Source organism: Bubalus bubalis, chromosome 4, assembly GCF_019923935.1.
Source record: "Bubalus bubalis isolate 160015118507 breed Murrah chromosome 4, NDDB_SH_1, whole genome shotgun sequence".
NCBI classification, from domain to species: domain Eukaryota; kingdom Metazoa; phylum Chordata; class Mammalia; order Artiodactyla; family Bovidae; genus Bubalus; species Bubalus bubalis.
This window is the reverse complement of record NC_059160.1, coordinates 161,090,204-161,111,710: the sequence shown is the minus strand read 5'-3', so window position 1 is coordinate 161,111,710 and position 21,507 is coordinate 161,090,204. Positions and strand designations below refer to the sequence as shown.

The 21,507-nt window shown below is 51.1% G+C and overlaps 1 protein-coding gene across 1 annotated transcript; it reads left to right on the top strand.

Annotated features, from left to right (window-relative positions):
- Window positions 1–4,320: 4,320 nt before the first annotated feature.
- On the top strand, window positions 4,321–20,740 carry LOC102390348 (annexin A8). Its single transcript, XM_006066792.4, has 12 exons — window positions 4,321–4,476; window positions 9,474–9,564; window positions 10,670–10,764; window positions 12,078–12,191; window positions 13,673–13,763; window positions 14,523–14,602; window positions 15,026–15,085; window positions 15,504–15,597; window positions 15,843–15,938; window positions 17,601–17,659; window positions 18,769–18,891; window positions 19,823–20,740. Exons 1-12 carry the CDS (start codon window positions 4,456–4,458, stop codon window positions 19,880–19,882), a joined length of 984 nt encoding a protein of 327 aa, XP_006066854.2. The 5' UTR covers window positions 4,321–4,455; the 3' UTR covers window positions 19,883–20,740.
- Window positions 20,741–21,507: the final 767 nt, after the last annotated feature.

Here is a 21,507-nt window from a genome sequence, read left to right as displayed (position 1 = left end):
AGTACATGAACTAAGAACTTCCATATGTTTAAGCTGGACTTAGAAAAGGCAGAGGAATCAGAGATCAAATTGCCAACATCTGTTAGATCATAGAAAAAGCAGGAGAGTTTCAGAAAAACATCTACTTCTCCTTTATTGACTATGCCAAAGCCTTCGACTGTGTGGATCACAACTAACTGTGGAAAATTCTGAAAGAGATGGGAATAACAGACCACCTTGCCTACCTCCTGAGAAATCTGTATGCAGGTCAAGAAGCAACAGTTAGAACAGGACATAGAACAACGGACTGGTACCAAATTGGGAAAGGAGTATGGCCAGGCTATATATTGTCACCCTGCTTATTTAACCTACATGCAGAGTACATTATGCAAAATGCTGGACTGGTTGAGGCACAAGCTGGAATCAAGATTGCTGGGAGAAATATCAATAACTTCATATATGCAGATGACACCACCTTTACACAGAAAGTAAAGAGGAACTAAAGAGACTCTTGATGAAAGTGAAAGAGGAGAGTGAAAAAGCTGGCTTAAAACTCAACATTCAAAAAACTAAGATCATGGCATCTGGTCCCATCACTTCATGGCAAATAATAGATGGAGAAACAATGGAAACAGTGAGAGACTTTATTTTCTTGGGCTCCAAAATCACTGTGGATGATTACTTCAGCCATGAAATTAAAAGATGCTTGCTCCTTGGAAGAAAAACTATGACCAACCTAGATAGCATATTAAAAAGCAGAGACATCACTTTGCTGACAATGGTCCACCTAGTCAAACCTATGGTTTTTCCAGTAGTCATGTATGGATTTGAGAGTTGGACTATAAAGAAAGATGAGAGCTGAAGAATTAATGCTTTTGAACTGTGGTGTTGGAAAAGACTCTTGAGAGTCCCTTGGACTGCAAGGAGGTCCAATCAGTCGATCTTAAAGGAAATAGGTCCTGAATATTCATTGGAATGACTGATGATGAAGCTGAAACTCCGATACTTTGGCCACCTGATGCAAAGAACTGACTCATTGGAAAAGACCCTGATGCTGGGAAAGATTGAAGGCGGGAAGAGAAGGGGATGACAGAGGATGAGATGGTTGGATGATATCACCGACTTGATGGACATGAGTTTGAGCAAGCTCCAGGAGTTCGTGATGAACAGGGAAGCCTGGCATGCTGCAGTCCATGTGGTGTCAGAGTCAGACACAACTGAGCGATTGAACTGAAGAAAGAACCTAACATCCGACAAGAACTCTAGCTTGGCCTGGCTGTATACTGAGCCCCTCCCCAACACTGTACAGCTTCTGCCAGCTCATTGCCACGTGTGTTCTTACAGTGCCTGTCTGAGTAGTGGGAAGGGCAGGTCACTAAGATTTCACCCATAAGGACCCCACACTGAGTGCTCAGATGCTCACCCCAGGGTGCAACTAGCTGGACCCAACTCTGCCTGATGCCCAGGCCAGGGCTCACTCAGTAGGGCTCAGGAGCCCTGTAGTGTCAGCCACTCTCTTTCTGCCGGACTCTGTGACATCACATGGCCATCCCCAGCCGGGTAATCCGGGGGAAGAGACTACTCCTCAGGGCAGAGGCACACAGCCCGGGCCAGCAAGCTGCCCTCGACTGCCCAAGAGTGAGGAAAGACTATTCAGGAGGAAGAAGTAGGCACGTGGGCTATGAGCACAAGAGGATGGGTGAGAAGTTCCAGAAGAGACATGAGGAAGACGCAAGATGTAAGAGGCCCTCAGTGACGTGATGTCAGTGGGTGATTCTGAGATGGGTATGCTGAGCCCAGGGGACACAAAAGAGCAGGTGGAGACCTTGGGGCTCTTGTCTCTGACATGAGACGTACCCGGGTGAGCCCAAAGGGCAGCCGAGCCTCAGAATAACTGACATGAAGGGGGAAGAACAGAGGCCCAGGGAGGAGTCCCAAAGGATAGCTTGCTGCAGAAGAGATGAAAAAGAATGGCCAGGGGTGCTAGGCATCCCAGAAGCCAAGCCCAGAGCTTCAGAAAGAAGGAGAGGTCTTGACTGCAGAAGCGAGTCAGGGCGGAGCCTGAGAAGAGGGCACAAGCGCAGGTGGGAGCGGGTCTCAGAGGGCAGGTCTTCTGCAACCTCACTGGGTCACTGAACTACGGGTCTTCAGAGGGCTGGGCCCTGTCTGACATTCTCTCTGCACCAAGTTCTGTGGCCTGTCTTTGTCCAAGAGTCCAGCATTTCTTTCTGAGCTTGGCCCAGGGCCACCACACTGATAACCTAGCTAGCGTCATCCTCAAACTGACTTTGGCCAGACCCCCCTGGAGGGTATCCTGTCTCCAGACCCTGACCCTCATGAGGTGACATGGGCACGGTCTCCATGAGCAGCTGAGGTCCTGAGAAAGCCTCACCAAGGAGGACACCATGGTTTTGGCCCTGATGGCTCCCAAGGAAGGTACAGAGTTTGGGGCCCAGAGAAGGCCCTTTCTCAATCCATGTGACCTGAGGTGGACTGCAATCTTCCTCTCATGATGGCATCTTGCAGCCCTGTGTGATGACCCACCCCCAGTTCTCACAGCAGTCCTGGGCAGCAGCTGCTCGCCCCAGCCCAGCTATCTACCCAATCTTCTGTAACTTGGCCCAGCTGCCACCCACCCCACCCTCTCCAACCCACACTTCAGGAAGGAACAGCTGGGGACTTGGTGTGCATAGAGAAACAAGCACCAGAGCCAAAGTCAGGAAAACAAATAGAGGGGTCAGTTCTTACCTGTTACCCTTAAGAAATAAAATTCATATTTTATGGCAAGACAAGGAAAATTTAAACATAAAATTTTTCTCTGCCCTTTGGTCTCCTCTCTCCCCCAACCATGCACTGTATTAATAAGTCTTCATTATGCATCGGCCAAACCTCCCGGTCCACAGAAACAATTACTCAACCATGAAATGCAACATTCTCCTAGCACCAGCCAGACAACTTTTTAACAGATAACATTCTTTCTTGATCTTGTAAGGGGTCACAAGTCACTTAGATCTGGATTGTGTAAAGTGTTCATAGCACGTCATTTAATGTACAGCTGCTGCTGCTGCAAAGTCGCTTCAGTCGTGTCTGACTCTGTGCAACCCCATAGACAGCAGCCCACCAGGCTCCTCTGTCCCTGGGATTCTCCAGGCAAGAACACTGGAGTGGGTTGCCATTGCCTTCTCCAATGCATGAAAGTGAAGACGCTCAGTTGTGTCCGACTCCTAGCAACCCCATGGACTGCAGCCCACCAGGCCCCTCCATCCATGGGATTTTCCAGGCAAGAGTACTGGAGTGGGGTGCCATTGCCTTCTCCGTTAATGTACAGCCTATGCCTCAAAAAACTTGTATAACTGTCCTCGGTTTCTAATGGGCAGAACAGCTCTCAGAGCTTTCTGAGGTGCTTTTCCCTGGTCACAGTCTTCAAATTTGGCTCAAATAAAATTTTCCATTTCTTTCTTAGATCGGATGATTCATTTTCCATCAACACTATGGAAGATTTCACTGAACGCGAGTCACACCACAGTGGGATTCCTTTTCTCTGGGGCTCTAGGAGCAGTGGGGGTTCTGGAAGCCCTGGGGAACCTCCCTAGGATGGAGGGGCTACTGAGTAGTCACTGAGGCAAAATCTTTACTCTGAAGGAGGGGTTAAGATGTGGAAAGTTGAAGCATTCTAGGCAGGGGCCCCAAGGACAGTAAACTCCAGAAAGGAAAATATTAATCTCTTTCCAGGAGGTTCCTCCCTCCCTTGGCAGCCAGTTCATACTCCAGGGAGAAGGGCAGAGCAGGCAAGTCAAAGGAGCCTGGTGGATCCTGTGGCTTCTCCCGCCAGGCAGTGTGATTCACGCAAATTATCTTAACTTGGGAGTTTCCATTTCTTACTATACTACATGGAACACTCACCTGCTTCTTAGGGTTGTGGCAAAGCTTAAAAGGGACACAGTACACAGGGTGATTAAAGAGGCATCTAGGCATAGAGACACCCCGATATGTGGAGGATGCTGTTACTTTATGTCTTTTGCAGAGCTCCCCATTGCATTGTTTATTGTGAAGATGCCTTGCAATAAATAGGCCCCTTTTTTATATAATTCAGGTCTAGCAAAGAGTGAATAAACAGCCCCATTTACTAAGTGTGGCTTTCAAAGGTTGGAACTCAGAATTTCCAGTCTGTGTAACAGCCACAGCTCAAACATTTGGCAGCAAGTAATGGATTTCCAAGGGCAGGTCTGGGCTGGTGCTAGGTGGGGCCTGAAAGCCACAAGAGGAGCCCAGAGCTAGGCCTAGCCCAGGGGGTGGGGTCAGAGTAGGGGTGGTACTGGGTGGGGCCTGGGGCCTGCCTGCTGGTGCTACCACACCCTACCCCAAGCTGCCTGCTCTTTTGAGTGCAGCCGAGTGAGTGTGCAGTCTCTGAGTGGAGGGAGGGCTGACCAGTGTATCTTCGTCTCCCTGGGGAAAGGTGCCGGCGAGGTGGACGACATGGCCTGGTGGAAAGCTTGGGTAAGTGCAGAGCAAGCAAAGAGGGAGGGTTCCCACACACTGTTGGTCTAGAGAGAAGTCAGCTCAGGCAACACCTGCTGCCTGCTGGGCCAGGCACTGGACTGCGCTGCCCACTGGGGAGGAAGACAAGGGGAGACTGCCCCGGCCCCATGGATGCTCATGGCTGGAAACAATGGGAACAGGGGAGACGGACAGATAAAGGAACCTCAAAATGCAGCTGGGGAAGCTGCGGGGCTGAGAGAACCCAAATGGAGGGGCCAGGCTGCTGGAAGCAAGGGGGAATCATGGTTAAGTGATACGTGTGTTTGTGTGTCTGTGTGTGGTGTGTGTACAGGTTTACAGAGAACCAGGCAAACGTTTCCTTTGAGAGGGAACAGAATGTACAAAGGCTCAGAAGAGTGGGAAGCGTGGTTCCAAAGAGAAATAGGCCTGACGGTCCTGGATGGGAGGGTAGCGGATCAGGCGAGATCTACCTAGAGAAGCAGGACAGGGCTGGGTCCTACAGAGCCACCCATGGCAGGCAAAGGAGCTTGGGCTCTACCATAAGAGCAATGGGGAGCCACTGAAGGAACTCGAGCTAGACAGCATCCTGATTGAACAAGCTGATGTCGGAGGCCTCATCAATGTCCACCCCTCAGGGGATGGGAGGGCAGCCCGGCCCACAGAGGTTTTGTACAGTTGAAATCTGTGAGTGAAATTTACAGTGACAGGTGGCTGAGTTAGGAGGGACGACACATTTTGCCCCTAAGTCTCCTATGTCCAGATGAATGCACAGATTCTCAGGAATGTTTCACCTGGGTTTGAGTCCAAGGTGAGAACACAAAAGAGGAGTGGGTGACATCCTCCACTCAATGAGGGGGTGGGGGGATGTGCTCCGCACACCTTCAATTCATCCCCAGGCAGCCCTGGGCTAGAAAGGCTGCTCTTTCCACTTGACAGAGGAAGAACCTGAGGCTCAGTGACATCTAGTGACTTGCTCAATCCCACAGCTAGCAGACGGGGGTCTAGTGTGAACTGGGGTCTCTCTCTGTCCCCATCCCCAGGCTCTCTGAGAGTCTCAGTGGGCAACCTGGGCTTACCCCAATTCAGGAAATCTCTTTGTCAGAAATATCACTTCCCAGGAGCTCTCAGATTCAGACATGCTAGGCCGGGACAGGAGGGACAGAGAGGAGGCCTGGGGCAAGGTAGGGTGACTGTCTGGCCCTGGCGAGGCAGCCAGGACAGCTTGAGGGCCAGGCTGGTCTCCAGCTTCATCCCGGCTGATGGAAAACCAGCCTTTGAGGAGGCAGATGTGTCAGGGAGAACCAAGCTCTGGGCACTTTTCAAAGTCAGCTGTTGCCCGGGGTGGCCTGATTCTGGGCCTTGCTCCCAAAATCAGGGGCAGGGTAAAGGCCCATCCCTGTGGCCCACCCAGCCAGGCAGGCAAAGCCTCCTTGTAGGGACCTGGCCAGCCTGGCGGAATGATGATGACACTTCCTGAGCAAGTACTGCGCCCTAGACATTCTTGTGGCAATCTCTCACTTGGGCCTCAAGACGTCTCTGCCATAGAAATGCCCGTATCCTGATTGACAGATAAGGAAACGGACACACAGGGAGGATAACACAAGGTCGCCACACTAGGAAATGCTGGAATCTGGGTTAGACTCTGAGCAGTCTGACGCCAGAGCTCAAACTCTGTGGGGCTTGGCAACCCACAAGCCAAGGGCATCAAGATCACAGGTGGACCCCAGGTGAGATTGGCTGAGCTTCCAGTGAGGGACAGATGACCTCTGAGCGTCTAATGAGACCAGGACTGGACCCGAGGGATGTGAAAGATCAGCTCGAGGGAACCTGTCTGTGCCTCTCATGAGAGATGAAGTTTTGTCTTTCAAGTTCTCCCCAGCAGCCTTGTGACAGGAGAAGGCAAGGGTGTGGCAATTCACCTGAGACCTTCACAGATACATAACAGACGGAGAGTCACAAGCCAGACTGAGTCATCTTTTCAGTGAAAATGTTCCTGTATGGACTGGCCCGCTTTGCACAAGACCCAGGAAAGACCTAGACAGACCTTTCCTCCAACATGGTGGGGGGGTGGCGGCGGGTGTGGGGGGTGGTCTTAAATAGACTATCTGGAGCTCCAACACCCCGTGCTCACATCCAGGGGTCTGATTCCTAGGAAATTTTCACCTGTAAAACTTCAGTGTGGAAAGTGAGGCTGAGGCTTCTCCCTGCAGTGAAATCACAAGCCTCGGAAAGCTATTTTATTTACCAACACCGCCTCTGGAGCACAACCTCAGACCCGCTGAATCCGTCACTCCATGGTGACTAGATCATGCAGCCTGGTATGTCACTGCTGCACAGCCCCTGAGTGCCAGCCTGGGGCAAGAGGCAGGAGGAAAGCTCCTCCTGGGTGGCCCCCAGAGCTTAGCACTGAGATCTGAGATGACCCAACACTCACTAACAACCTGCATTCCTGTGGGCAAGGTTTCCTTCAGGGAAGAGTTCTGGGAAACCTCAGTGTCTGGAAAAGGTTGAGTCATTGATAGAAGGGGGCGGCAGACAGCTGAGCTTCTGAGTCAGGCTGTGGGTTAAGTCCAGCATCACCATTTACTGGCTGTATAGCCTTGCCAAGTTCTCCAAGCCCAGTCTGTGAAATGGGGCATTCATAACTACCTAATGCAACTGGCAAAGATGTCAAGAAGAGCGTTGCGTCTGAAGTACCTAAAGCCTCTAAAACACAAAGCCTGGCACATAGGACCTGCTCAAATCTTTAACAGTAGTAACAGATGCTTGTGACTCCACAAAAAAGGCTTGTGATCTGTGCGTGAGCCCAGCTGGGCGACGTCTGGGACCACACAGGCTCTCTGGATCAAATTGCCACAAGGAATTACTTCTAATAATTTCTTCTATGAAACTTGGTGCTAAAGAAGTAAAGTAGGAAAATCTGTCACTAGATACTTGAAATTCATGCAAAGGATGCAGAAAGGCTTCTTACCTTTTACTCAAAAGTGCTCTGCATTTTCAGGAGCTAGCTAGAGCCAGGAAGGAAGGAAGGAAAAACAGGAGGGGAAAAGGGAGGACAAAGGAAGGGAGGAAGGATGAATGGATGTGGTGACTGGATGGGTGGATGGATGAATGGAATGATGTGGGAGTGGGACATCTGGGTAGTGAATGAATGAGTGGACTGGTGGCTGGATAAGTGGAAGAGTAGATGAGTGGATGAGGGGTGGATAGGAGGAGTAGTTGAACAGGCGCGTGGGAGACCAAATGCAATGGGACTAAATTCCCTTCCATTTGAAGGGTCTCTGAGTCTCCTTCAAACTCAGTCCCCATCTCCAGTCTCCCTCCACTCCTTTATTGCCTATATCCCAAAACACACACTTAAGAGGGATCATTCATTTGCACCTGAGAAATTCTGCAGAGCACCAGTCTCAGGAGCCCTCAGGCAAGACTTGGATTAGAGACTTGGAAATCAAGGGCCCAGGGACTTTGGTTATCTGGTTTATTTCACAACTTTCAGAACATTATGCTATTTTTTCTAAAGCTAACTCTCTGCCCCTCAAGAGCCTAAGGACTTGGAAAGACCCTGAGCTGTCAGGACGCTCAACTGGGTGCCCTGGCCCTCTACTTTCTTATAAGCGCCCACTTCTCAAGAAGAGGGCAGATTGAGCTCAGTCTGGCTTCCCTGCCTCATCCGCACACTTTCCAGGCAGCATGTTCAGCTCCATGAAGACTTTCCTTACTTGATCATTGTCCTTGCAGCTTTGAGCAGGGTTGTCCCTTCCTGTTGCCTGCCAGTCATGCTAGAGGGGCCTGGGGGAGGCTGGGCCTGCTGCCTGCCGCAGATGGCACTGTCTAAGGAGACACAGCCTGATTCAGAGCCCACGCCCCAGCACAGGGGCCGGGATGGGAGCGGTTTTGTGGCTCTGACTGGCGCAAGCGTGTTAAAACAAGGAGCCTTTCTGCAAACAAGGGGCCTTTCTGCAGAGGAGACAAGGCAGTCCCACAGAGCCCCTGGGGAAACCAGCAGTCCCTCACAGTCAGGCCACGGTCTCTGGGGTACCCTTCCCTACACAGCTAATGCCTTGGAGTGACCAACCCCTGGGTCATTCGGCCTCGCGGATCTCCTAAGAGATTCCATGGTTGACCCCTGTCACTCCAGTGAAGCCGTCACTGGACTCTAAAGGATGCTCCCTCTTCAGCATCACCCCCCTCAAGCCCCTGATGATTCTTTTTCAGGCCAAGTCCCCTACTCTAACTCTATCCTCCCAAATTTTTTGTTGTTGTTTTTTTTTTTTTAATTTTCCTTAAAGTCCATTGATCATCATAAAAACCCAGAAAGTGCAAGTAAGGAGGAAACAAATGTCTACCTGAGGATCTAAGGACCCAGAGCTAGAAAGGAGACATGGCACAGGACTGGGGTGGGCAGAAGGGTTGGAGGCATGGTCCCCACGGAGCAGCTGGCTATGGGAGAGCTGAAGGCTGGAGTCCAGTCTCTAGACCTGCTTCTTGCTGTCCCACAATCGACACGGTGGCTCTGGAAGTGGCCACAGTGCCAGCTACCTGTGAGGTCTTCCCCTACACTGTCTGAGCCTACAAGCCCCAACTCCCCAGGGCTGGCACTAGGGCTGAAAGCTGGGATTCCATCTCTTAGTGTGGCACTGACCCACTCCTCCTCAGAAGGCCCCTCCTTCCAGCCTGAAGCCCCTCCTTCCAGGCCTCCCCTTGACCAGGCGCTAACAGGCACATGGAGCCTCTGCAGCCCTGACATGAGGGGGCTGTATGGCAACTTGATGCCGAGTGGACGAAGGTGCCCCTTCCTCAGCACAGTCTGCCAGAATCTAGCATATCCAGAAGCTGCAGCCTCCACTCACCCTGGGAGAACAGGCAGGTCCAGGATGGATGGAGGCTCAGCCGCTGGTCGGCAGGGGCCGAGCTGGTGCCCACCGCGCTGAGGCAGCTGCAAGGTGCACTGCTTTCCTCCCTCCTGCACTGAACAGGCCTGGATTCTCTTGCAGGTTGAACAAGAGGGAGTCTCAGTGAAGGGCAGCCCCCACTTCAACCCAGATCCTGACGCAGAGACCCTCTACAAAGCCATGAAGGGGATTGGTGAGTGGCCTTGATACAGGAACTCAGTGACTCTCTGGGGCTCTGCCATTCTGCTCAAGACCCCTCTGTTCACACCCTTGGAAGTCAGGGTCTCCCCATCATCTACTGGCAGCCAGAGAATCACACAGGGCCCACCTTCCCCAGCACAGGTCTACAGGGGCCTGAAGACTGGAGGTGGGAGGGCGGTTGTGAGTAACGGGGGTGGGAAGCAGGAGGCCACCTGCCATGTGCTCCTGCACGCCCTTGTGCAGGGACCTCCCCTCACTCAGCCTGAGCTTTCGCACTCGTAAAATAGCCCCAAGAACTCCAGGCCCTGTGTGTCACTGTGAATTTCAGATGGGACAATATTGGGAATGGTGGCGGGGGCTGACCTAGTCCCAGGGGGCTCCAGCCATGCAGACTCTGCAGCATCTCCCCCCACCCAGCTTAGGCTGGCCACAGGGCCAGCTCCATCCTGTCTCCAGCGTCTGCTTTCCTGATGGCTGGCCGGAGGCCCGCTGGAATTAGGATAACCCAGCCCAGACAGCCCTCATGTTGTCACCCTAGGCGGGATTTACCCTCTCACTGGCTCCAACTGGTGAACTGGGGCATTAACAAAAACTGCCATTCCCAGACAAACTGAGAAGGAATTTTCTGTCCTCTGCTTCCTATGAAATCTTTATTATTGTCTCCATTTCCCAAAGAAAAAATGCAGTGGCTTGGAGAGCCGCTGGCTTCCTGTCCACCCAGTCGCTGGGCTGGTAATCAGATCTGGTTTTCTGGATCCTCTGCCCCACCATCCCCCACAGTCACCAGCACAAGGGAGGTCAGGGCGGGACGTGAGCTCCAAAGGCCGTGGGCGATGTCCAGAGCAGATCAGATGACCAGAGGGGCCTCCAAGCCCATCACTGTGAGGCTGAGCCTGGGCTGCACCCACATTGTGTGGGCCAGGGGTGGACAGGTAGATTTTCTGTCTGTCTTGTCTACACCATGAAAATCACCAGGTTCGGGAGCTTTCCAGGTTATGCGTCCCCACTGCTTGGCCACCATGCAGCTGCCCTCCCTCCTCCCCAGCCCCCATCAGCCCCTGGGGGAAATGGGGGTGCTCATGCCATGCCCCCTGCAGGGACCAACGAGCAGGCCATCATCGACGTGCTCACAAAGAGAAGCAACGCACAGCGGCAGCAGATCGCCAAGTCCTTCAAGGCTCAGTTTGGCAAGGTAAGGGCGGCAGGTGTGCGCAGGTGGGCTGTGGAGACTGCTGCTGCCAGAGACAACCGGGGAGGCAGCAGCATGCTGGAGGAGCTCCAGCTGATCCAGCTGATTAGGAGCCCCGCCCACTGGCAACACCAGCATTTGGGACATATGCTGAAAATATGGTGCATTTTATCTCTGAAAATCAGATTTAACTCATCATCCTGTGTTTTACCTAGAAAACTTACTTACAGATGGCTCCCCACACACGTTTCCCAACCTCTCTCTCACTTGCTCCCTTACATTTGCTCCAGGGTCCCATCCCTGAGCTATTTCCCTGCCTCTACACTTTGCTTGTCCAATTTTCTGAGCCTGGAAGGCCCTTTTCTTTCCCACATGTCAGGGATGCAGGACAGACTCAGCCCTGTGCCGTGCGACGGGGTTGTCTCCTCACATTGGAGCTGCCATTCACGTACAGTTTCCTCTTGCCGTGGGGGAAATCCAAGGGCAGGGAGCACACAGTCTGGCTTTGTCCCTCCTCCCGCTGCCCCCAGGACAGAGCCAGACACTGGTGTGCCAGCTAAAGAGAGTAATAAATGCATGCAGAGTCGTGGTAGCTGGAAGCCTCCATCAGCACACATCAATAATGTGGACATTTAACCCAGAAAGACAAGTGGCAAAACCCAAGCACTGCATATGAGAAACCAATATGCTCTTCTAAAAAATAATTTCTCTCTCTTAACCTTCACAGCTGTGTATTATTCTCTGCCTTTGATGTTAGAGGAAACTGATGTCCTGAGAGGTAGGGGATGTTGTCCAAGTCTCCAGAGCCTGTAAGAAACAAGATTGGGTTTGAAATCTAGATCTGAAAAGGCCATTGGTCCTTTAGCTGTGAGAAGATGAGCTGTGTGTGGCCTTGTGGCTTCTTGCAAACACAAGTGCCTTAGAAGGAGACATGCATAAAATAGATTCCATAATTCATTTCACTCATTTATTGAGTGTCTATGGGCTAAATGACAGGGACTCGATGGTGAATAATGACAAACTTGTATTTAGGGATGATGGTGTGTCCAACACAGCACTGAAAAAGGGCTTGGCATCTCTCTGCCAATCCCCTAAGCAATGGCATGAAGCAGGGACGCCATGGTATCTATTCCACAGGGAAGGATAATGATACTCAGAGAGGCTGAGTTGCTGGCCCAAGAAACCCCAGCCAGCACCAGCACATGGCAGAGCCTACTTGGGAATCTTGCCAGAGCCCGTGGGCCCCACCACCATCCTCGCCAGCACTCCAATGGGTGCAGCACCCAGAATATCATCATTCCCTCTTCCTGCCTTAGGATCTCATCGAGACCTTGAAGTCGGAGCTGAGTGGCAAGTTTGAGAGGCTCATCATAGCCCTCATGTACCCTCCATACAGATATGAAGCCAAGGAGCTATATGATGCCATGAAGGTAACCAAGCAAGTTGGTTGGGGAAGAGGCAGAATCACTTACAAGGACTGAATGAGGGGATGATGCCCAGGACTCCTTTCCCCAGAGAGCTTAGCACAGGGAGCTCCAAACTCTCCTTGAGCCACTGTTTGGAATGAGCTCAGCAAGCTGGGAGCTTGCTGCTCATGAGACCATAGAACGCATTTCAGGACTTAGTAGAACATAGGTTCTTCTGTCTCAGAGCAGAAAGAATTTGGTGAGAGGCAAAGTGACAGATAAGTGATTTATTAGAATAGAAAGCTTGTGAGGCTAAGTGGGCTACAGTTTTATAATTAAAGGAAAAGTGGGGAGGGGGAGAAGACCACCTTCTTCCTCATTCTTGACATCAAACTTCAGTCATCATTTCCTCCTCCATGATGGGTAGGGGATTTTCTCTTCCCTAAATAGTCAAACCAGGACTGTCATGAAACAGTGGAAATGAGCAAAAAGGCTGTAATGTATACTAAAATATAGTAAATCATCTCAGTTTTCAATATAAGGTCTCCTTTTCCTTAATTTTTGTTTTTAGTGCGGGCAGAAGAGCCTGTCCTGGCAATCATTAGCTTACTGAGCTCCCTGGGCAGGATGTGGGTCTCATCCCACCATTGTTTCATTGTCTGGGGGGATGTCTCATGTTTCTGTTGCAGGGTTTTGTTGCTAAGCAAGGCTGCTTGGTTTTGTGGTTAAGCAAACCTGTTTTCCTAAGTGACCATTAACTTACAGGGCTCTCCCACATTTTTTCTCTGTTGACCATCCCCTAGTGGGATTAACTGCTTAATCACCTACTTTGTCCCTTTACTCCATTCCTGTCACTCAGACTGCCACCAAACAGACTGGTTCTGTTTGGTTATCAAGTTATCAAGTTATCAAGTTACCTTGGTTATCAAGACTGAGTCACCTGGTCTTGATAAAGCCAGAATCAGTCCTTCTCGGGACACCACTAGACCAGGTGTGCAGGAATTAGGAACCAGCCTCTGCTGTCTCGTGCCTGGTTCTCCAATTTCCCTTTACTTCCCATTGATTCTTTTGCATTTGAAGATGATTCAGGAGTTAGGACCAAGGAACAATAATCATCTCCATGGAAAGGTCACTTACTGTGTATACAGACCTGCTGGGCATTTTACATCTATTTCCTCCACCCCCAGTGGGGGTGATTTATTATCCCTGTGTCCTGATGAGGATCCTTAGGCTCAGGGAGGTCAAGCAACCTGTTTGGGACCACCCAGCTATGGAGGGGCAAGCTGAGACCCAGTTTTCCTATCACATCACTTGCCCATAACAGCCACCACTGGAGACAAATGCAGGTGGATTCCTCTAGTAACATCCTCCAGCAGAGGCCTCCCAGCAGAGCGATGACGAAATCTTCCTAGGGCTTTTCCTCGTGCCTCTCAACAAAAAAGGGTGTGGACATAGCAGGAGCGTGCAAACGGTCCTCTCCAGTAAGCAGAGATTTTTATCCCCAGGGCATAGGAACCAAAGAGGGTGTCATCATCGAAATTCTGGCTTCTCGGACCAAGAACCAGCTGCGGGAGATAATGAAGGCATACGAGGAAGGTAAGGGGCCGGTCAAGAAGATGTGGGCCCTGAGTTAAAGGCTAGCTTGGGAATGGCCATGAGCTTTGGCAGCGTAGCAAGGAATAAGAGACAAGAAGTGTACTGGGCCGCATTGGAAAGGACTCTTTCTGGGCTTTTCCACACATGGGTGCTGAGCACCCACTGTGTTCCAAATCCCATGCCTGATAGTGAGGTCAGATATGGCTCAGGCTTAGCCGCTAAGCTCCCTAAACTCACAGGCTGCTTGCTGGAGGGAAGGGCATGCAGACACTAAACTCTGCTCCTTGCGAGTATGGCAGTGCTGCAGGCCACAAAATTTTTCAGCAGTGGGTGGTGGGGCTGGTACCTTCCTGGTTGGGCATAGGCTGACCCCCAGGGACCATGCAGGGCCCCATTTCAGCAGTGGGGGATGTGGAGCCCAAGCTAGCTATCGTGGAGTCCATGGTATGCAAGGCAAAGCCCCTCTTTCTCAAGGTCTGCCTGGTGAGGAGTCTGTCTGAAGGTTCTGGCTTTGATGAGCCACTTGATGAAATGGAGCTTGATCAGGCTCTCTAGACTGGCCCATGTCTGTGTTTTGAGCCTGGCCAGCAACCCATGTCACTTCCTTGCTCTGAACGACAACCAGTGGGGAGCCTCTACCACTCAGACACTCGCACCAAAGACTCATCCTTCCTAGAAGGCTTTAGTCAGGAGAAGTGTGGGAAACGGGGCTGAGAGGAAAAGAACAGGTGTAAGTTTCACGGTCCTGATCCCCTACAGACTATGGGTCCAACCTGGAAGAAGACATCAAAGCAGACACCAGCGGCTACCTGGAGAGGATTCTGGTGTGCCTCCTGCAGGTATCACAGCCCTGGATCCTGGGAACCCCTTGTCTGGAAGATCTCAGCCACTCCCCACTCCCAGAGAGCCGCTCTTGGCCAGAGCTGCTGGGGTTGGCTGAGGTGGGGGCAAGGGTGTGGTACAACCACTAGGGCCTGGGCTCACTGGCTTCATCCCAGCATGGTTGAAAGGCCCTCATTGGAGAACCCCTGCACCTCTCCAGGAAGCAGAAGAAGAGGGCACATCATTGGGCAGGTCCTGACCACCAGGCCCCATGCCAGGCATGGCGCTTACTTTTGCTCAATGAATTCCCCATCCCCCTCAGGGCATTTCTTACAACTCTCATTTTACAGATGAGAGAGCCAAGGCCTGCCCAGCTGTCCCCTCCGCCCAGGCTGCTCTGCTCAGCCAGCCTACCTTAGAGTCACTTCTTCTGTTCCTAGGGCAGCAGAGATGACTTGAGTGGTTATGTGGACCCAGGATTGGCCCTGCAAGATGCACAGGTGAGGCTACCCCTCAGCAGCTTCTGCCTTCCTGGCCACCTGGCCCCACCCTCTGCCATCTAGACTCCAGGTGGGGCAGTGGGGGAGGAGGGTGTTTTCTGATGCTAGGCTGAAACCCAACTCAGCTCTCGAATCTGGGGATGCTGGGCCTCCGAGGTCCAGATGTGTGCTTCTGGGTCTCTATAGATCTGCCTGCTGGCAGAGCACCTATAACTGCCTAGAGGCAGGGTGAAGCCCAGGGCGAGGCAGGGCCGTTCCTAGAGCAGCCCGAAGAAGAGAATTTAACCACGGGACTAGCAGGCTCCCCATCAAAAAGATGATCAAGCAGAGGAGAATGCCCACCTGGCAGGGTGGACCGAGGGTGGTCCTTCACCCCCTTGCTCACCTTCACTGGTTGTCATGGGTGTCCCCATGCCAGGATCTGTACGCAGCGGGTGAGAAGATCTGTGGGACAGATGAGATGAAGTTCATCACTATCCTGTGTACACGCAGCGCCACACACCTGATGAGAGGTACGGGGGAGGCAGGGAGGCAACGTCAGGACCATGAGGGGCCGGTGCCTCTCCCTTCATACTGAATATTCAGTGTGACCATGTCAAGACATGGAGTTGGGGAAAGGGCTGAGGATCCCAGGACCCTTTCCCCAGCAACCAAGTGGAAGTCAGGGGTGGTGAATTGATGTATAGGCTCTGAAGTAAGATGTTGGGGGATGTCAGGCTGAGTGCACATGTTGGCTAAGAGAAGGCTCTCTCCACAGTGTTTGAGGAATATGAGAAAATTGCCAACAAGAGCATTGAGGACAGCATCAAGAGTGAGACCCATGGGTCTCTGGAGGAGGCCATGCTTACAGTAGGTAAGAGACGGAGCTCCATGCCCAGATACACATGTGTCTCCCAGCCCTGGGGCTCAGTGGAGGGGCAGCATCAACGGGCGGAGGGCCCAGAGCTCAATGGCAAGTGCTGGGTCCCTGTGCTCACCATCAATCAAGGTAAACCTCCATATCAGACCTCACTCAGCATGTACCATCCACCCAGGACACTGGAGCTACTAGGGAAGACCCAGAGTCCTCAAAGTGCTCTGTCCTGCCCGAGATGGCTCCCTATGCTGCCCATGTAGTTCCCAGCACTGTGTACATCGTTGTGTATGAGTATGTGTGTGAAGGTGTCTGAGTACATGAATGTATGTGTATGCACACATTTGCAGGATTGCGCAAGACCCAGGGGCTATGCTCACCTGCAGCAGCCACACAGAGAACATTCTGGCTTTGATTGTGAAGGTCCGAAAAAGCCAACTAGCAGGACCTCAGTCAGGGGTCTGTCCCCTGCCTCAGTTGCTGACTGAAGAAATGATGAAGTGTAGTTGGAGTCCAAACTGAGTGATGGGTCGTCTGACGCTGGGGAACACTGAGAACCTTCCCCCAGGCGTGAGGTCAGGTTCATGTAGGAGGACCCACTCCAGAGCGCATCCTGGGGTCCAGAGCCAGAGTGACAGGCAGAAGAGTCATTGCAGAATGAAGAACTGAGGCCCGGAGCAGAGGGACTTTCCTCCTCCCTCCCATAATAGAGCCAAGGTCACCTCCACATCAGGTTGTCCCCATTGGTTGCCAAGTAGCCTGGGAGCTTCACAGTATGTCCTGGTCCCTAAAAGTTGATTGGGATATCTGACACTCCCCAGGCACCTTTGAGTGCTGTGATAAATCTAATCTATGCCAGACCATCTAAACATGACCCCTACTCCAGTCTCAGCTCCCATGGGCAGCCCCTGCCTTTAAACAACTCCTAAATAAAATCTACAGGCAAGGAAAAGCAAGACCATACGGTGCCCTTCTGGGCCCTTCCTGCTGATTACTCCTTGAAGACTCACATCACTGTCTTCACATGTGAGGGCAGGGCAAGGCAGGGAGATCAAGTCACTAACACAGCGCCGTCAGGCAGGGTTCAAACTCCTGCCTGTCTCCCTCAGAGCCCTCCTCTTTCTGCTGCCTTGGGTCAAAACACCAATCTCCCTACCCAGACACTCAGTCTCTAAAGCAGCATCCATGGAAGAGAGTGTGGGGCCATCTGCTCTGGAGCCAAGCCCCATCTGTCACAGAGGAATTCATTCTGCAGGTGTCCTCTGACAAGTGACACTTGGAGGCCAGTGGTCCCCACAATGGTGGCTCCTCCTTGGAGCTGTGTGGATGGACTCAGTGAAGCTGTCTCTGGAATGTCAGAGCCCAGGGACTCCCTTGATGGAGCTGTGGTCCGATGGGCCAGACCAACCCTGGGCCCCAGTGCATGTCACATCCTGCCCTTCTGTCTGCCCGCTCTTGGCCTTGGCACCTGTGCCCAGTGCCCTGGGCTTCCCTCCCTGCCCCACCCCTCCTGACGCAAAGCCTTTCAGGACTAGGCAGAGCACCAATAAATAGGCCGAGATTTGCACAACCCTTAGGACCCAAAGCAAGATGTAAATAAAGAAACATGTATACGATGCTGCCCACAGCCCCTGGTTGCTAACAGCGCTTTCCTGTTTGCAGTGAAGTGCACCCGGAACCTCCACAGCTACTTTGCGGAGCGCCTTTACTTCGCCATGAAGGTAACTGTTTTGTTTTCTGTGCGCCTGAACCTCAGACCTACATGGCACCAAAGCCAAGGAGCTCAGAGCCACCACCCAGTTCTTCCACACTTGGGTCTCCTCTTATCCCAGCCTCTTGTGGATCAGGCTGGTTTTAGTTCTCAGTGGGCAAATCGAGGCTAGGGAAGGGAAGCCGCATCTCCTGAAGGCTGGATCTGGGCAGGTGCGCTCCCAGGTGTTCATGGCCCTGAGCTTTCACCCCAGCCCTCTGACTCTTCATGGTGCAATCCGCCCTCCCATCCACCCTCCCAGAGATGACGAAACCGTGCTCAAGGTCGCGTAGCTGATACTTGGCAAAGCCTTGATTTGAACCCAAGTCAGTGCCATTGTCCTTTTAATTTATTTATTATTGTCCAAGTGGCTTCCTTGAGAAAGCACAGGATTGCCAGGAGGTCAAGGCACCCTTTGAATGGACACATTCAACTTTTCTGTGTGTGCCAGAGTGCCGATCTGGGTTCGCCTATTGTCCAAAAGGCTGCACTGGTCACTCAGACAGCTGTTCAAATGCTCGTATTAGGTGCAGGTTGTGGTATCTGGACCCACATTGGAAGATAGATAGTCAAAATAATTCCTGAAGGTTAAGGTGACTGCCCACCTCTTTTGATTGATGGATGTTAACATTATCTGAAGCAAGAACCCCAGACTCTCTGGCTACATCTGGCCAGGGATATGAAAAAGTCTGTGGGATCCCTGTGGCCCTGTGGCTCCTTCTGACATAAGAGTATTCAAGGGTGAAAGTAAGAGGGAGGGTCGTGCCTGTGCATTGTCCAGTTAAGCAGAGTTCACGATGTTGCTGCCCTAGGAAGAGGTCTTGTTCCTGGAGCAAAGAGAATTTTGTGTCCAGAATCAAATTAAACACACACTGCAGCCTGGGGCATTTGGCTACTAATGAGAAACAACATGAGCCGTGAGCAAGGAGGGATCCCCTCGTGCATCCTTCTAATGCTTCACTGTCCTTCCTGTTTCCCCATCCCCTACAAAAGCCCCCGGGACCCAACATAGACTTGTCATTGCCACAAAGGTGGACCAGGAAGGCAGGAAGTGATGGTTGGTTGCTGTGTTTTATCCAGGGAGCAGGGACTATGGATGGGACCCTGATAAGAAACATCGTTTCCAGGAGTGAGATTGACTTAAATCTTATCAAGAATCAGTTCAAGAAGATGTACGGCAAGACCCTCAGCAGCATGATCATGGTGAGTCATAAGCTCCCAATTCTAACACCAGTTTGAAACAGAGATCTTTCTGGGAAACCTGAATGCTGTGACCAATGCCATCAGTCACATGTGTCCATCCCTTCCCAGGGAGTATCACACTTGTATTCATTGCTGTGTGGTGCGTACAGGGACCACAAGGAGGCCAGTGTGACTAGTGGAGGTCCCTGTTCACCCAGAAAGTTAGCTTTGCCTTTGTGTTACAGTTATCCCTTTGAAAATGACACACCAAATCCTTGCAGAATGAACCATATCTGATGAGTCAATGAGAGTAGTTTAGTAGGAATTGAGGAGCAGCATTTAAATACAGATTTAAGTAATCCTGGCAGCAACATTTAACGGAGATAAATCATATGAGCTTCAGTGGGTTGCCTAACATGATTCCCATCAGTGAATGTTCTAGAGTTGAGAAAATGCAGAGCAATTATCACACTGCTATAACTTTAAGAGAAATAGCTCTTCTAGCTGTTAATGTCAATTGAGGCCTTGACAGTTTCATTAACAAAAGTCAAGTCATGAGAAATATATCCCTAAGTCTTCACTGGCTACTAAGTCAAGTCTCTAGTTATTCTACAAATGCCTATTGTTCACTATACTTTTCAAGAAACACATGGCTTATGAGATGTTAAAAAGACATTCTCCCTTTCAGAAGTTTCAGAATGCAGCAATAGGTGGTCAGGGTGAGGGGTGGGGGTGCGTGGTGGCAGTAGGAACAGCCTGAAGTGGAAAACAAGGAAAGATAGGTGACAGTGTGGGGGGCGGTGGCATAGGAACCAGTACAAGCATGGGCCAGGACTCCCCCCAAGAAGCACAGCTCCCAGTGATAAGAGCTCCTGATGGAGGCGACTCCAAGCCAGGTCAATGTCCTTCTAACCAAACTCCCTTCTAAATCTCATGTCCCTCCTGTCCTCAGGAAGACACAAGCGGTGACTACAAGAATGCCCTGCTCAACCTGGTGGGCAGCGACCTCTGAAGCTTCAGAAGGACAAGAGCAAAGGCTAAGAAGGCGGAGTCACTGGGTCCTGCTTGCTCAGCCTTGGCCATGGAGGGGGGTGTGGGTGGGGGAAGCCACAGCACACCTTTCAGTCTTCTATCTCCCAGCTTCTAGCACTTTCCACCCAGTTTCTCTGATCCAGAAAGAAGGAACAGCCTGGGACTCATACCTCTACTGTCCTTCCAAGTCAATTCCAGGTGTGAGCACATTGCCAGCCTTAGAATATACTGTGCCTGGTCTAACAAATACCTTGATGTGAAGGAATCTGCAAGAGCTTGTAATTGTTTCTTTCTCCCTACACAAGCGCTTCCCAAGCCTGCCTGGTCAGAGCCCCCGAGGCACAATTTACATAAAGACTCAGCCCCACCCCCATCTACTAAACTAGATCTGCAGAGAAAGGACCAGAGCATATGGAATTTTAATAAGTGTCTCAGCAGATGTGCTTCTCTTTCAGACAACCAGAGAAGGCTGTGAGAACCTATTTGTTTCAGGGCACATACTCATGGGCAACTGAGAAAGGAACACATATATCCAGGCCAGATGGGCTGTCTAACATTCATTCACCAGCTCCATCTAAAAATACGAGGCTAGAGGTAGAAGAGAAATTCTCTCATCACCCTCCCAGCAGAGAAAGCTGAAAACTAATGTCCTGACAAGGACACTGTGTTCTAAGAGGCTTGGGCTTCTCTAACTCTTGACAAAATCAGGTCCTCCTTCCTTTCATGACAGAGCATGGAGAATCTCTAATGCTAACCAGTGGCAATGGCAACTGATCACAGGAGAAACTGAGATGCCTGTGTTGAGCTTTTCAGACTAATAAAGATTTTTACAGTGGAATATACGTGTCTTTGGATTTTTAGCAGTGACCAAAGTAGGACCACTTGAATCAGCCAAATTCTACCCCATTGAGTCTACTCTCTTGATTATGCCATCTAGGGCCACAAAGCTTATCTTTTTCCACAACACCATTTCTGATCTCTGAATACAGCCCACATATTCTGCCAAGATTTCTTCTGTCAAAGCCAAATGTCCCTGATCCCTTCACCTATGCCTCCTAAGGCCCAGTTTGCAGCCAAGTCCTCTGAACATGCTCTGGCTTGCAAACTCCCTTTTAGAGTACAATCCCAAGGAACTGGGTTTGTTTATTGGTTGGTTGGTTGGTTTTTTTCAGGGATAGACAATAAGATTTTATGTGTCCATGTCAGGTCCAGGTTCATGCCGCCCTGGTGGGGTTTCAATCCATTTACAAGCATCTTGTCAGAAAGCCTGCAAGGGATCCACAGGGCAGGACCAGGCTTTCCTCGTGCAGGTCATCACATCACAATAATGCTTTGTTAAAGGGCAGATCATTATGCAGCTTTGGGAATGAAATACCTTGGAGTGAAGAGTGAAGCAAATCAGTGAGGGTTTTAAGTTCACATAGAGGAGAGGTAGATTCTGGCTGTGCATTGCACGGGTTCTGACTCTGACCATCACTTCACATGTGCAAGTGTGTGTGAGAGAGAAAGCCTTAGCTTTTCCTGCACGGGTGGAGACTCGGTTGTAATCATTGCTTTCAAGTCACCCCAAAGCAAGTGGTAGAAAACCATCATTTATGATGCTCT

What these genes read in the sequence shown, in the direction of transcription:
- LOC102390348 (XM_006066792.4), top strand. Translation starts at nt 4,456, where the DNA reads ATGGCCTGGTGGAAAGCTTGG. An exon ending in TGGCCTGGTGGAAAGCTTGG is followed by an intron (nt 4,477 to 9,473) that starts GTAAGTGCAGAG and finishes ATTCTCTTGCAG; the next exon opens with GTTGAACAAGAGGGAGTCTC. An exon ending in GGAGGCCATGCTTACAGTAG is followed by an intron (nt 15,939 to 17,600) that starts GTAAGAGACGGA and finishes TCCTGTTTGCAG; the next exon opens with TGAAGTGCACCCGGAACCTC.